General features: G+C 40.7%; 1 protein-coding gene across 2 annotated transcripts; it reads left to right on the forward strand.

Moving 5' to 3' along the window:
• The first annotated feature begins 1,398 nt into the window (after positions 1 to 1,398).
• tex261 (testis expressed 261) lies at positions 1,399 to 9,068 on the forward strand. 2 transcript variants are annotated; one of them, XM_035419877.1, is made up of 6 exons: positions 1,399 to 1,595; positions 2,601 to 2,680; positions 2,925 to 3,078; positions 4,387 to 4,454; positions 6,785 to 6,887; positions 7,682 to 9,068. In XM_035419877.1, the coding sequence occupies exons 1-6, from the start codon at positions 1,526 to 1,528 to the stop codon at positions 7,795 to 7,797; spliced, it is 591 nt and encodes a 196-aa protein (XP_035275768.1). In that variant the 5' UTR covers positions 1,399 to 1,525; the 3' UTR covers positions 7,798 to 9,068. The 2 variants fall into 2 exon arrangements, with proteins under 2 accessions (XP_035275768.1, XP_035275766.1); XM_035419875.1 differs by lacking the exon at positions 1,399 to 1,595 and adding an exon at positions 2,267 to 2,410.
• The last annotated feature ends 6,670 nt before the right edge of the window (positions 9,069 to 15,738 follow it).

Raw genomic sequence — 15,738 nt, forward strand, 5'->3', positions numbered from 1 at the left:
CAGACTATAGTGCAGTACAGACTGTGTAGAGTGCAGTACAGACTATGTGTAGAGCAGTAAAGGCTGTGTGGAGTACAGTACAGACTACAGTGCAGTACATACTCTGTGGAGTGCAGTACAGGCTGTGTGCAGTGTAGTACTGACTGTGTGTAGAGCAGTACAGACTGTGTGGAGTACAGTACAGACTGTCTGTAATGCAATACAGACTGTGTGTAGAGCAGTACAGACTGTGTGGAGTACAGTACAGACTGTCTGTAGTGCAGTAAAGATGGTGTGTAGAGCAGTACAGGCTGTGTGTGGAGCAGTACAGACTGTGGAGTGCAGTACAGACTGTGTGGAGTACAGTACAGACTGTCTATAGTGTAGTACAGACTGTGTGGATTACAGCAGAGACTATGAGTAGAGCAGTACAGACGGTGTGTAGTGCAGGACAGACTGTGTGTGGAGCAGTACAGACTGTGGAGTGCAGTACAGACGGTGTGGAGTACAGTACAGACTGTCTGTAGTGCAGTACAGACTGTGTGTAGAGCAGTACAGGCTGTGTGTAGAGCAGTACAGACTGTGTGTAGAGCAGTACAGATTGTGTGGAGTGCAGTACAGGCTGCACTACAAACATTTTATTTTTAAATAAAATCGGTTATTATTTAAAGCAAGCTTCTGCTTCATTTGTTTTTTGTAATTCCACTTTATGAGTATCTTTATGTATCTCCCCTTTAATGATAGCGATGTAGTTGAATGCCCCCTTGTGGCCACACTATAATAATCGACAAACTGTCCTCACAAACAATTTGATTGTTTCTACATTTTATGAACTTGCATAGCAGTTGACAGTTCATGCTGTCAAACACATAATGTGAATGCCATTATTGGATTGGATCTGTCCATCTGCTGGTGTCAGTTAAAGCCTTTCCTATTATTTCACCAATGCGGCAACATTATATTACACCAATTTCACGAATAGAGATAGAATTGTGCACAACGATATTCCACCAGAAACACACTGCTGGAGTAGCCTCAATAAACCCAGAGCTAATGGAAAGAACTTCCCCTTAGCCTCCACCAACTGACATTTTTTTCTCAATTTGGCTTACATAAATAATTCAAATGTGGTTAAAGTTCAGCGTCTCAGTTTTTATTAAAGGGTATACATTCTGGTTTTACCATGTGGAAACTCCAGTTTTTGTACATAGCGCTTAGTGCTGGGCTAAAACAAAAAACTTGCACCCACACCGGTCCTTTTCCGAGGAGACAGAGCACCCCTGCATTGTACTGTAGAAGAAAAGGTAAATCACCGATCCTGTCGATACCGTACTTCGTTAGGTTATATGGCTTATGATTCCTCCTCTCCAGGAGTGGCGCTACTATAGTTTCAAGACCGTTGTTTCTTGCTGCAGCATTCGCTTTACTTTTCTTTCCACTTCGTCTAAAGAATAGAGTGGGAGGAAGTTTGACCAAAATATTACTGAAGCGTTGCAAAATATTGGCTGAATTGTATATTCATAATCGGTTTTATTTAAGAAAAGCGATGTGGTTTATTTATCTACTCAGCTGGCTGTCTCTGGTGATTCAGATCTCCTTTGTGACTCTCGCAATCGGTAAGTTAGTAGCACAGCTAATGCTAACCATGTTGCCACGGCCAGCTCAGAATTACTGAAGGGGTCTGCCCGACTGATTTTGGCTGTGAGACAAACTTGCTACCTGTGACCTACATGAAAAAAATACAAATACGCTGTCTAGCAAGCAAGTGATTAAGTAACCAACGCAATACGATAAATAAATACCATACGAATATGACTTTTATGGTAAGTTAACTTTGGCTGGCTAACTTTGATTCGCTAGACTAGACTAAGTTAGCGAATTAGGGTTTTTAAAATGGGTAGCTTGTCAGCGCAAAGATGCTTGAGATTTGACGTTAATTATGAACATAATATGTAGCATGTATAATAATGCATAATATAATTATTGATATATAACGCTGTGTCATCGAGATAGACCTTTTGTAGCATGCTAGCCGACCTGTTTACCATGAGCATATGAAATGCTTTATTTTTGTGGACGAGGTTCGGTTGAGGGGTACACAGCGTGAGCTACCATCTGTGTACCCCAAGCCAAAGGTGAATTCTGGAGAGTGATCGTGTTACACAAACAGGGCAGGTGTAAACCGACGTGTGTAGCACTGAGCGTTTAGGTCCACGTAGGCGAGGCTAATCCAAGTGAGTCCGGAGGAGATAAAAATCCGTGACATATGACTGGCGTGTCGTGGTCGTGTTTCCTATGCTCCACTTTTCTGTTTGGCGGGATGAACGTTGCTGGTATAATCACAAACAGCACGGGGACGTCGCCGTAGGCGTGTGCACTCGTACTGGGAGCTTTGAAGATCAAATGGAATTGTGTATTAGTACAAAATTAGGTATTCGAATATATACTCTAATTATTTTATAAATGTTATAACAGAATCAATAGTTGTAATTCTCACTAGTGAAACTATTTGTGTGTGTGTTTGTTTGTTTTCTGTTGCAGTTATGTTACATGCCATCTGTTTGTCTTTTGTGGAAGATGTTGGTACATATTAGCTTTGATTGATTTTTTTTTGTCTCCAGCTGCAGGTCTTTATTATCTGGCTGAATTAATAGAGGAATACACAGTTGCGACTAGTCGAATTATAAAGTATATGATATTGGTAAGTGAATTATACAGTATATGATTCTGATGTGTGAATTATGCTGTATATATACTGATGTGTGAATTATGTATGTGGTACTAATGAGTGAATTATGCCGTGTTTGATGCCAGTAACTGAATTATAGGCCTACAGTGTATGATACTGGTAAACTTGGTTCAGAGGGTCATAGTTTATCCCTCTACTCTTGTGTGGTTTTTGCTTTTGGATTGTCTTCATTCAACATTTGTTTCTCATTTGACAGTTTTCCACAGTGGTGCTGGTGTGTCTGTATGTGTTTGAGGGTTTCCCTGTTCTGATGGTGGCCGTTGGCCTCTTCACAAACCTGGTTTACTTCGGACTGCTGCAGAGCTTCCCCTACATCCTGCTGACCTCACCCAACTTCATCTTGTCCTGCGGTGAGCCACGCCTCCCACACTACGTCCTGATTACACACTACAACTATGCCCCGATTACACACTAAGCCCTGATTACACACTACACGCTGATTACACACTACTCTCTGACTACACACTAAGCCCTGATTACACACTACACCCTGATTACACACTACTCCCTGATTACACATTATGCCCTGATTACACACATCCCTACATCACATGCCGATTACACACTAAGCCCTGATTACACACTATACCCTGATTACACACTACGCCCTGATTACACACTACACGCTGATTACACACTACTCTCTGACTACACACCAAGCCCTGCTTACACACTATGTGCTGATTACACATTATGCCCTGATTACACACATCCCTACATCACATGCCGATTACACACTACGCCCTGATTACACACTATGTGCTGATGACACAACACATGCTGATTACACACTACACCCTGATTACACACTACGCCCTGATTACACACTATGTGCTGATGACACAACACATGCTGATTACACACTACACCCTGATTACACATTATGCCCGGATTACACACATCCCAACATCACATGCCAATTACACACTACACCCTGATGACACAATACACGCTGAATACACACTACACCCTGATTACACACTACGCGCTGATGACACAACACACACTGATTACACACTACATCGTGATTACACACTACGCCCCGATTACACATTATGCCCGGATTACACACATCCCTACATCACCTGCCAATTACACACTACACCCTGATGACACACTACGCACTGATGACACACTACACCCTGATTACACACTACGCGCTGATGACACAACACACTCTGATTACACGCTACACCCTGATTACACAGTACACCCCGATTACACATTATGCCCGGATTACACACATCCCTACATCACATGCTAATTACACACTACACCCTGATTACACACTACGCGCTGATGACACAACACACGCTGATTACGCCTGTATATTTTCTGGTTTTTATGCAATTTTCTGGCCATAATTACTGAATTAGCTGTAACATTTACTCCATCTGGCATTTATATACATTTATTGATTAGAGCATGACTGACAGCTGAAGGCTGTTCTTTCATTGGTAGATATGAAATATTTTACTGCAATCTAATCTACGAGCGAACCAGTGTTGGTGTATACAGCCAATCATCTCATTTAGCTAGGGTAATTGGTGGAAACAAAAACCTGCATACACTGTGGTCCTCCAGGACCGGAATTGCCCACGCCTTCCTTACACCAATGTGAGGTCTCAGGTTTAACTGGTGCTTTCTCCTTTGTCCAGCGCTTGTGGTGGTAAACCACTACATGGCATTCCAGTACTTTGCAGAAGAGTATTATCCCTTCTCTGAGGTAAGGATGCACATGATTATTTATTTTAGAAAAATCTTCTGCGGGCAGGAAAATGGATTCCTGTCTGGCATTAAAATAGCATTTATGTTTGTGTTCTCACAGCCCCCGCAGAACATGTTAACTGCATTTTATTGATTTGGGCTGGCTGGATGTAATTAGGCCATTTCAGCTGGTGAGAGATTCAGGAGGTGCTACTCACACTCTGGCCACCAGGAGTTTCATATATTAATTTGGGAAACTGCAGTCATCTGAGTGACCAGCAGATGTCGTTAGAGAAAGTTGAGATGTAGATCCCAGCCTGTCATGTGTGACCCTGCTGGGCTAACGGCCACAGTCAGGACTGGATCCTGGGCTGTGGGGCTCATCTGTAAACCAGAATGGTGCCTTAACAGGATGACCCTCCCAGCAGCCCCTGAGCCGTACAAGCAGCCCCTGTACGATTTGTTCATTAGCTGGTTAGTTAGCCTGCTACGTATGTACCTATTTAAGCAGCCAAAGTCAATGTATTATGCTAGCTGTTTTTACTACTTGTATAGGTTTATCATTACAACTGCACATGGCAGTGTGCTCAAATTGGCTGTTGTTAATTTTTGTGACTGAGTATAAGAGAACTGCAGGCGTAGCAATGGGTAATTGGTTGGCAAGCTAGAGGTCTGGTTTGCCTATTGGAAGCCTACCTGTCTGATTAGCTGCAGGCAGTAAATTCTGCTTGCTGTGGTTGCTATGTAGCCTGTCTCGCATGTCAGGCTCGATTGCACATCTGAAAATCAAGACCGTTATCCAGATATGTATGTAATTAAACCTGACTAAAGCAATCTATGTTGAAAGCAACTATTGCTGATTTCCCCAGGTATGGGTATTTAAGTAATATCCAAGGGCTACAGGGATGTGTTGATCAATTAATGTTACCTAGTTAGCTAATGCCTCATAATAGGCCTCTAATTACAGTAGTTGTTGGGCAAGACAAAGCCGAAATTTAATAGAGCACCAAGAACAAATCAAAAGGCAGTAAGGCCAAAATCAAATTCAGCCCGAGGGCATCAAGTTCAATGAGCATGTTGTAAAAGCACTTTTCAGACTCAACAACCAAGTCAGAAAAGAAAGGAACATGTAGCTGTCAAATTATTTTCAACCAAAACTGCTTATTTAAACCATGGAAATTATGTAAATGCTTAGTTTGTTTGCATGGTTGTATCCCTAGGTATACAATACTGGTCAAAAGTTTTAGTACACCCATAATTTTCAAGCAGTCGGAGATAAACACATTTTATTTTACGTAAAAAATATCTGGATCTTAGATTAATAAAAAGTCACAACATATTTCTGTCATTTTTCCTACAAGGGCAGTCGTAACGTTCTGAAAGTTCACACCAACACTGCTTTAGAAGTTTCCACAGATTTGCTGAAACTTGTGGCTTGCTTCTCCTTGACATTTCTGTCCATTTCATCCCAAACTAGCTTGATTTTACTTAATTTGTTGAAAAATGTAAATAATTTGTTCACCTGTTTATTTAGCAAAATATGTTTTTTTTATTAACTCCAAAGTGTAGGTCACTGTCTTGTGAAATAAAAGATTCTTTAACTTCAGACTGTTCACTATGTACAGAGTACTGAAATGGCAGCACTAAAACTTTTTGACCAGTAGTGCATTTATTCTGTATGTATCAAGTATACATATTGATAAATAAAAATGATTTTAACATTACACTCTTGTTCAGTGAAACTTATTATGAATGTTAATTGGCTTGTTAGCCAATTTACGGAGTCACATTAGTTTCTGTCTTTGAATGAAACTGGGATGGCTAACATTGTCAGCCCTTTTTTTCATTTGGCACCCAACTTGGGGCTGACTAAATTCAACTCCAACCCCAGCTCTGAATGGCCAATAATGCAACCACATTCGCCTTTATTCTGCACACCCCACTGCCAATTCAGGATTGTGTAGGCATCCATGATTCTCCTCCAAAACACATGGCATTGCTAGATGCTTCTTTTCACACCACAGACTACAGCTAAGCTGGCTGTAGAGTCAGAGGAAGACCTTTCATATGCAGCTTTGACATGCAGTCCACGGTGCCCAATCAACCAGCGGAGTTAATCTGACTGAACCCTCCCACTGCCATTTGCACGTTGCACTATGGAGATGCCATCCAGCAGTCCCTAATATTTTCAGATTTAATTATTTTGGTGCAAGGTATTTCCAGCATATGTAACTTGCTCTTTCATTTTAAAGTTAATATTTAGCTGGCCGCCTGTTTGAATACAACACTATCTGACTCAAAACTGTGGTAGGTCAAGCATCCAATCTTTAATTTGTTCTTCCTCTTCAGGTTCTGGCATATTTCACCATCTGCCTGTGGATCATCCCCTTTTCATTTTTTGTGTCCCTCTCTGCTGGCGAGAATGTTCTCCCATCCACCATGCAGCAAGGAGGTGAGTGGCCCTCACCCCTGACCTCTCACCCCTTGGCCACCCTCCCTCTTCTTTTCAATGCTGGAGACAGCCACAGACTCTTTAGACCAGTGGTAACCAACCCTGTTCCTGGAGCTGTACCATCCTGTAGGTTCATTTCTACCCTAATTTGGCACACCTGAATCTACTAATGATGAGCTCAACAAAGATCTCTAGCTGTTGAATGAGGTGTGCTTTGTTGGAATTGGAGTGAAAACCCTAACAAAGCACACCTCAACCAGCTAGAGATTTTTATTGAGCTGCTAATAGAAGCAGCTCAATGAAGCTAATGGTCAATCTGCAGGAACAGGACTGGTTACCACTGCTTTAGACCACACACACCTGCTAAGCTCCAGTGCTGTAGGGTTGCAGCATATGCTGGCTTTTGGTGTTTCAACACCAGTGATTCATTTAAGTCAGTGATTGGCTAAAGAGTCCACACGTTGTTCTCAAGGATTTAACTCGTTGGTGATTGAAAGGAAACCACAAATATGTGCAAACACTGCAACCCTCCAGGACTGGAGTTTGACACCCCATGCCTTTGATACAGCAGGTACCACATACATGGGTTATCAATTTTAGTGATCATAGCACAGGGCAGTCAGGTGTCTTACCCAGTTTAAATGGAATGTTTCCTCAAGCCCCACCTTCTTACGCTAGTGTGTGGTGCTTTATGCACACCCCGCCCCCCCTTAACTACAGACCGCTTCTTTTGTTAATGTGCGGTTTCTCCTGTCCTACTGCCCCCCCCCCCCCCAACCCGCCTCTCTTTCCAGATGATGTGGTATCAAACTACTTCACCAAAGGGAAAAGGGGCAAGCGCTCTGGGATTCTGAATGTGTTCTCCTTCCTGAAAGAGGCGGTGCTTCCAAGCCGACAGAAGATGTACTGAGGGGTTGGGCCAGTGGAAAGGGGGCGGGGCAAGGGAAGGGGACTGAAAACAAGCATCGCCTGAAAATATGGGGCTGTGCATGGGGTTGGGGCAGGCCAAATAGCAGCCAGATGTGTGGTACATTGCTCAACAGTGTGTCCTGAGGGGCAGAAACCCCAGATCAAAGCCCCGCCCATAAGCCCCGCCTTCACCCATGTAAGATCTTTGTCTTTATTGTGTTTGATTTTGTAGTAAATCTGAGTGAACCATGTCCGAGTGACATGACAAAATGTACAGACCAGGGACCTGTGTTTACAGCTGCCGCTCACACCTGGGACTCTGCGTGTGTGTGTGTGTGTGTGTGTGTGCGCGCCCATGTGCATGTGTGCACAATGTGTGTGTGTATGTGTGTGCGCGTGCATGCAATGAGTGTGTGTGTGTGTGTGACTGTGTGCACGTATGTGCAATGAGTGTCTCTCTATCTTTGTACTGCGACTGTGTGTTTCTGTGCGCAAAGTGTATGTGTGTGTGAGTGTGTATGTGTCTGCAATGAGTGAGTGTGTGTGGCTGTGTAACGACTGTGTGTTGGAGTGTGTCAGTGTGTGTTGTCTGAGTGCATTCGGTCATGCCTGCATCTTTGTGTATGCAGACGTGTGTGCCTGTGCATTTGTCTCTTAAGTTTGCGTTTGTGTTTGTCTTAAGTATGTGTGTATGTGTACATCTGTGGCTGTGTGCCTTGTGTGTGCACACGTATGTGTGTATATTTGTGTGTGCACATATATGTGTGTATATATGTGTGTGCACAAGTCCATGTGTCTGCGTGTATAAGATGTTTATGCGCTAATTGACATACATGATTATGCTTTGATCATGAAATGTGTGAATCTGCCTGCCACTATGTGATTAGGAGGGGACGTGGAATCACAGACAGTAACACTTTTTATATCATGTTTTGGATGTCTGATTGAATTTGAATAAATACCGTAATGTCTAATGTACAAGTAGCTCTGCTGTATTTGAGAGATGCTGATACCATCAGCAGCTTTATTAAGGGGATGCATACTGCAGGTTTTACAATAGGAGCCTGATGTCCCTGATTTCCAACAACAGATTGTGCACTACATGACAAGATGGCAAGTTTGCAAGTCAATTCAGAATGGTCTTTGCAAGGTTGTCTGTAGTCAGACTGTAATCCATCGTGGAACTTGCTGGATATGAATCATCAATCTTAATATGTGAATATTTCTATAAATACTGAACCCGCACTTGCAATAAACAACATTATGACATTGCAAATGAGTCGGCCAGTGGATTTGTCGGTAAGAAATTGTGAAGGAATATGTTCATTAAGTTGTCCAATCTAGCAGCATCCCAAACACCTATCACTGATTGTGTCACCTTTCATTTTCAGCACAATGTGGGTCATCCCCTTGTCATTTTACCACTTCATTAATGAAAGATTAAACAATATTTGATTAGACTTGATTACTCTATGGAAAAAAAATACTTGTGCAAAGGTTGTAAATGTACCTCTTTGCCTTGCATTCATTTCAGAATACTACTTCCTCTATGAATTTGGAGAGTTCACAAGAATCAGACCCACTCGGCTTCTCTAGTACACTGCACTGAGGAAGGAACTCTCGTTTAACATCCCCCTTGATCATAGACTCCCTTGCTAACCAGACCAGCCAGCACGCCCTCAGCTAGTCTAAGCTATGAAGCCCTGGAAGTAAGCCTGTACTGTGCATGTCTGTGCTGTTGAGGGCGAAACACTGGAGCTCTCATGAAAGTGAATGGGGAACATCAGACTTTTGAAGACAAAATAAAAGTTTCCTGATGGTATTTTGAAACTCGGTGAATGAGTGTTACGTTTGATATGAAAAACAGACTGAAAATGTTTATCTTTGGCAAATCTGCAGTAAATAATTTGGCCCATATAAAGTATATGGAGTACCAAAGCCAAGAAATGGCACTTCCCACGATGGCCAATCGTATCGTTGGCCTGAACCAATCAGCTGAGGTGCTGGCTGGCTACAACTGCAAAAAAATATCCCCCTTTGGACCTTATTTCACTGCACTACGTAGTTGTGTGACAGAGAAGGGAGATAAATCTTGCCAGCTATCAGCTGTTTCCTGTTTACCAACAATGGAGAGTGCCTGCACTGCTCGGGGGCAGAGACTATTTAAACAGGATGAACTTGGGTGTTTGAACCTCTACCTCTTCTGCATCATTATGACTGTTAAATGGAATAAATGATTTGTATAAAGCCAGAGTTCTGTTTTTCTTGAAGGAAGAGAAAATCAAAGATATGACACCAATTACAGGTACCCCTATGAATGTTTAAATCAACATTTGGCTTTAAATAAGGGATACCATTATTTCTCAAACTCAATAAACATCCAGATTGTGTAGCACCAAATGCAATTGCTTAGCAAATTCAAGAGACACTGGAATTTTGTTTTTTGCCAGAAATTCTGAATATGTGACCTAAACGTCAATTTTTATGAAACAATTGTGTTACCAATGTAACTTTAACCCAACTATCAAATCACATTTTTTTATGCTTATAATATTTTATTGATTTTTGTTCCAGATTAAGTATCTTAGAGAGGAAAAGTGCTAATAGATGATAAACCAGGATAACACGCTTGTGGGAAATTGGTGTCGCCAACTGCAGTTAACCACATTTATATCCAGCGTTACTACTTACTTACCCATCTTTTATTTGGCTACCTTACTCTCCAAACTATTTATCCCTCAAACCCCCCCCCCCCCCCCAAAAAAAAAAAAACGAAGGTTTCAAACGAAGCCTACGCCACTGTCTGTAGGTACATTGCCATGGTCTGCCAAGTGCCGGTCTGATATTCACCCTGGCAGGAAAAGTTAAAGCGCAGTTTAGTCGAACGTAAAATGTCTTTGTAAAATCTGATATGTGAGAAAAATAATTAAAAATAAACAAGCAGAATGATGGCCAATTGAGGACAGACTGCAAATAACTGGACACACGGCGAAAACAAATCATTACTAAGACAGGAAAGGGAATATTTCAAACAACATTGATGGTAGCCTATAGTCCGTGAATGTTTCCAAGCAAGCACACGCCATAATGACAATACTGTCAGAAGGTTGGACGTGTTTAAGTGGCCTCAGCAAGGTTGTAATCACATTTCTACTAACGTTAGTCTAGTAAAAACAAAAAAAAACTTGTCACAAAGTAGGTTTACAACCAGCTAAGCACTATCCAAAAATTCCAAAGTTGCTTAGGTGGCTACCTAGTTACCTTAACACAACCTCCGCGACCGAAGGTTTAATACCAACGGAGCAGTAACGACTGTTATTTAGCTGACAAGCTCGTTTCTATTTCGAAACACTGTGCTTCAGCTTTGTTGTAAGTATCTCGCTTATTTAACGTAGCAGCTAGCTAGTCATATATTATGTTTGAACTGTTTTATAATAAGGTCGAGCTTACGTTATTAACCAGCTAGCTTAGTCTCTACATTTTTAAATATTCTAGCTAGCCAGCTAGCTAAGAAAGTTTGTTTCATTGGGCTGTGGTTAGCGAACGTTAGCTAACTTTAGTCACGGTAATTTATTATGACTACTTTTAGTCTGATGTAGCGAGCTATCATTGAGATTTGCGGACTATAACGTCATACAGTTCGTCCCTGTGTCATACATCAAGAATTTTAAATCAGAAGGACTTTGACAAAAGAAGAAACATCTCACGCTCTGGAAAAAACATCCCCTGAGGCACAACGTTTTGCTACAAAGCCATTTTAAAGCTTGCAGGTAAGATGTAGCGATCACTTCATGTGTAGATAACCATGAATTTTGGTATATATAAAGATTTCAACGAGATGCTAAACTTCCAATATCTGAAATAGCTGTGTTAATGCTCTCTTTCGTAGTTCTTTGGAGGTGTGATTTCTCAGCCCAATTTCCTTAATATTTTCCCTGTAAATTTCCTTATTATTTCCCTAAAAGCACGATGCTCATAACCAGAGATGGGCAGTATTTCTGTTACTTGTATTTGAAATACGTATTTCAATTACTTTTGAGTATTTTGTAAATTGTATTTGACAGGGCTGAAAAAATTCAAATGTAATTTGTAACAAGGTACTTTAGAGTTGAGTAATTTTGTATTTTCAAAATACTCAAAATACTTTCTCCGTGATTCCTAAAAAAAATCATGCAAATACATCTTAAAATGAAGAACAATACACTTAGACACACTCAGGCATGGTGATTTTGTAAGCCCACAATACTCAAAGTATTTCTGTAATCAAGTTCATCTTCTGTGAAGTTCGCTCCCCCCCCCCCCCCCCCCCCATGCTTCCTCCTGCCTCAACCAGTGCAGTGCACTGTCTGTCAAGGTCAACATTTTATCTGAACTGTAGTAACTATATAAAATATATCTTACTTTTTAGAATGTACACGTTGAAAGCCATAGTTAAAGGCTAAAGATAAAAAACAATCGATACATTTGTGGCTAAAGAAATGAGTGAGCCAGCTAGCCAGCGAGCTAGCTAGCTAGGGATACTGGCAGCAGCTGAGCTGTCTGTGGGAGGGCAAGACAGTGTAAACAAACTTGTCACGGCAGACAGACCTGTCAGATCTATGCTGATCTGCGCAGCGTTGGGTGAGCAGTATAAACTGTGAATGTAGCTGTGTTATGATCCACATTTTGCGATAAAAATAAATTATGCAGTCCTTCAAGCAAAGCAGAGTTCCTGAATTTTGTGTAGATACATTTTGCTGATTGTAGTGACACAAATGAGCTGCAATTTTTTGGGTGCACCTAAATTATGTGCTGGTGCAAATGAAAAAAAAGTTAGGTGCACCAGTGCCACCAATGTAAAAAGTTAGTCTGGAGCCCTGTAGGCTGGTGCATAGCTAGTGGTTAGCAAGTTAGCTGTCAGTTGGGTGGCTCATGGGAAGAGGGAGATTGGGAGCTTGTACACATTTTATGTTTATGATAACTTTACCATGTAACAGTACTTTTTCTTAAGTACCGTTTTTGTTTACCACCACTGGTGATTTGTGCATATCCTTTTTACCCACAGGTTTTATACTGTGCATGTTAGATTGCTAAATGACAGAAGATTAATTAAAAAATGAAGCAGGCAGTTAGTAAAAAAGCTCTGTTGAAGCATTTAATCCAAGTATTTGAGCACAGCCTCTTGTTATTTCTAGTGATTTCTTCATTTCAAATCCAAGAAGAAAGGTTGAACAGTAAAGTGAAATCTGTCTGGCATTTTGGGGATGTACTGTGTGAAAATGGTGTGAGTGTTCTCGTGTGCACACGTGGATATGTGTGCAAGTGTGTTTATGCCTGCGTAAAATATGTACATACACAGTACAGGCATATGCATATACAGTAGCATTCTACTTTCTGTGCTTCCTTCCTGTATGGTTCAAACTCTCACCAGAGCCTTGTGTACATTATAAAAATCTGAATGTTCTGCCATTTTTAACAGATTCAGAATACCCAATGTTACAAATATATTTTCCTGTATTTTAAAAATACAAAATAGCCTACATGTATTTTATCTTGATACATTTTCTGGCTCCAGTATTTTGTATTTTATTTTGATACATTTAGTTGAGGGGTATTTTGTATTTTGTAACAAGATACATTTTGATGTATCTTTGCCCATCTCTGCTCATAACCACTTTTGTTCAATTTCTCTCTTGAGCCCTATCTCCCTTTTACAAGCAAATTACAGCCTTTGCTAACACGCAAGGAAGACCGCAAAACCATCAAATCATATAGCCTAACGCAACCTATTTAAGGTGGACCGGAATTTTCGAATCGGGAGCCAACTTCAGCACCGTCGATTACAGGGTGGACACTCCATATTAATGCCCATAATTTTGAATGAGATGTTCGATATCAGATGTCCGCACACATTTGGGCATATATCGGCATACATATTTCCTACATCGGCTGTTATCGGCAAATCGTTCTTCCTGTACTTTAAGATAACGGAATCGGTCAAATTCACATCGGTCGACCTCTAGTGCAAACAGTGGATGGTGCCATAGCCTTAGAAAGAGCTCAGTCATTTTATTCTCTAAATATCTCAGGTGGTAAATTATTTGACCACTCTGTTAGGCCTGTAAAAGTTAATAAATCGTACTGCTTTACTTTAAGTACATTTCTCAGTTTACTTCCATGTATAATTCAGGACTGTGTTGGGTCACAGCTTCATGTACAAGAAAAAATCTGGGTCTTGAAGCAAAACCAGTTGAGAGCCACTGTTGAATTCCAGTGTCTGGATGTGACTTGGTCTGCTTTTTGCTAAGGCATTATGACAGGGGTCGGCATCTAATTTAGCTTTGGGTCATGAACGTTCCACAAAGTTTCACAAATATTTTACGTAAATTACAAATAGAATTATTGGTTCACAAAGAAATGTAGCTGATATACAAATAAATGTGGCTGGTTTACAAATAAATGTAACTGCTTTACAAATAAAAATAATCTATCTATGAACCAAAGCCGGAGTGTAATTGGCTTATGCAGCAAGACAGTGATCCAAAACACAAAAGCAAGTCTGCATCTGAATGGCTGAAAAGTTATGTCTTGGAGTGTCCTAGTCAAAATCCTGACTTGAACACAATCGAGATCCTGTGGCAGAACCTGAATGAATTTGACCCTAGTTTGTTTGAATGAAAGTATTTCACTCCTGACTCCTCATAATTTTTGGAAAGACCGGAGACTAGTGCTGACAGAAAAGAATTTGGGGTGGAAGCACTCTCTTGATTTCACCGGTCCTCACTTTCTCACCAAATGGCCAAAGGGCGCAGACAGTGGTTCACATTCCAACTTGTGTACGTTGGCCTGTATTCTCTCCTCAATTAATTCCAAAGGCTACTGAAATACTCCAAATCTCAAAAAGCTACATAGGCAAGTGCTTTCTTACAGTAAGCATATCAATGCACAGTGTGCATTGTATTTATTTATAGGTCTGTGATGTGGACTGCTTTTTATTAATGCATATGTTCTGAAAAGACAAGCAAGACAAAATATCTTTTGATGAAGTTTAATATAATAATGAAAACAGGAAATCAGAGAAAGAAAAATACATCCCTTTCACCAGTATTTAATTCTACAGTGAGATTCTATGCCGGCTTTTATATGATTCATCTCTGGGAGAGGCTATCTTGCAAGTTATAAGCAACTATTAAACAAACTATTTTTTCTTGTTTTAGAAGAATATTCATGTTATAGACCCAAATAAAAACATCCCCTATATAAATTTATCAGAATAAGGAAAAGAAAGTTTCAACTTTTAAAAAAAGGACAGTACAGAAAAAGCCTTTCAGACTGTGCGCTGCTCATTATCCTGAAATTCATGATAATTGGAAAGCTAATTTCCTGTATTTTATTTGCTGTAGACTCTGAGTTGTGTATTGAGCTGTGCTGGTAAAGCACCCATAAGAAGTAAATGCAATTTAAAATGGATGTTGCAGTGATTTAATCTACTTCACCTTCAGATTAGTTTAGGGTTTGTGCTACATTCTGTACTGATCATTGTAAACAGTGTGCACGCTCCCACATAGATCAGAGAAATTCAGAAGTGGGCGGGCTCTGCCATGTTGAGAGCTCACACATGGGGGCGGAGTCAGGGGTCGCTGGCACAGCTTGGAGTTGGTATTTCATGGAATAAAAGATGTTCTGAGGGCAGTGCAAAGTTCATTGGTCTTGGTTGCTTTTGATTGGTCACACGGTCAAGATGCAAGGCTCATGAAAACTTGTTCTCATGAAGACAATGATATGTTAACTAGCATATATGCAAGCAGGGAACTGTCTGATAAATGATTAGAATATGTTTGATTAGCATTATGGAATCACATATAATTTGGTGCAGAGTGCAGTATTAAGCCATATATATCTAGCTAAATCTAGCTAAATGGCTAATGATCAGGCCTAAAATGTAATTCTAGTTACCAAATAG

The sequence above is a fragment of the Anguilla anguilla genome, chromosome 5 (assembly GCF_013347855.1).
Source record: "Anguilla anguilla isolate fAngAng1 chromosome 5, fAngAng1.pri, whole genome shotgun sequence".
Taxonomy (NCBI): domain Eukaryota; kingdom Metazoa; phylum Chordata; class Actinopteri; order Anguilliformes; family Anguillidae; genus Anguilla; species Anguilla anguilla.

Excerpts from the sequence above, each read along its gene's own strand:
- tex261 (XM_035419875.1), top strand. The coding sequence starts at position 2,275 with ATGCTCCACTTTTCTGTTTGGCGGGATGAACGTTGCTGGTATAATCAC. Across the intron at positions 4,455-6,784 it reads AGTATTATCCCTTCTCTGAG|GTTCTGGCATATTTCACCAT; the intron begins GTAAGGATGCAC and ends CTTCCTCTTCAG. Across the intron at positions 6,888-7,681 it reads ATCCACCATGCAGCAAGGAG|ATGATGTGGTATCAAACTAC; the intron begins GTGAGTGGCCCT and ends CTCTCTTTCCAG.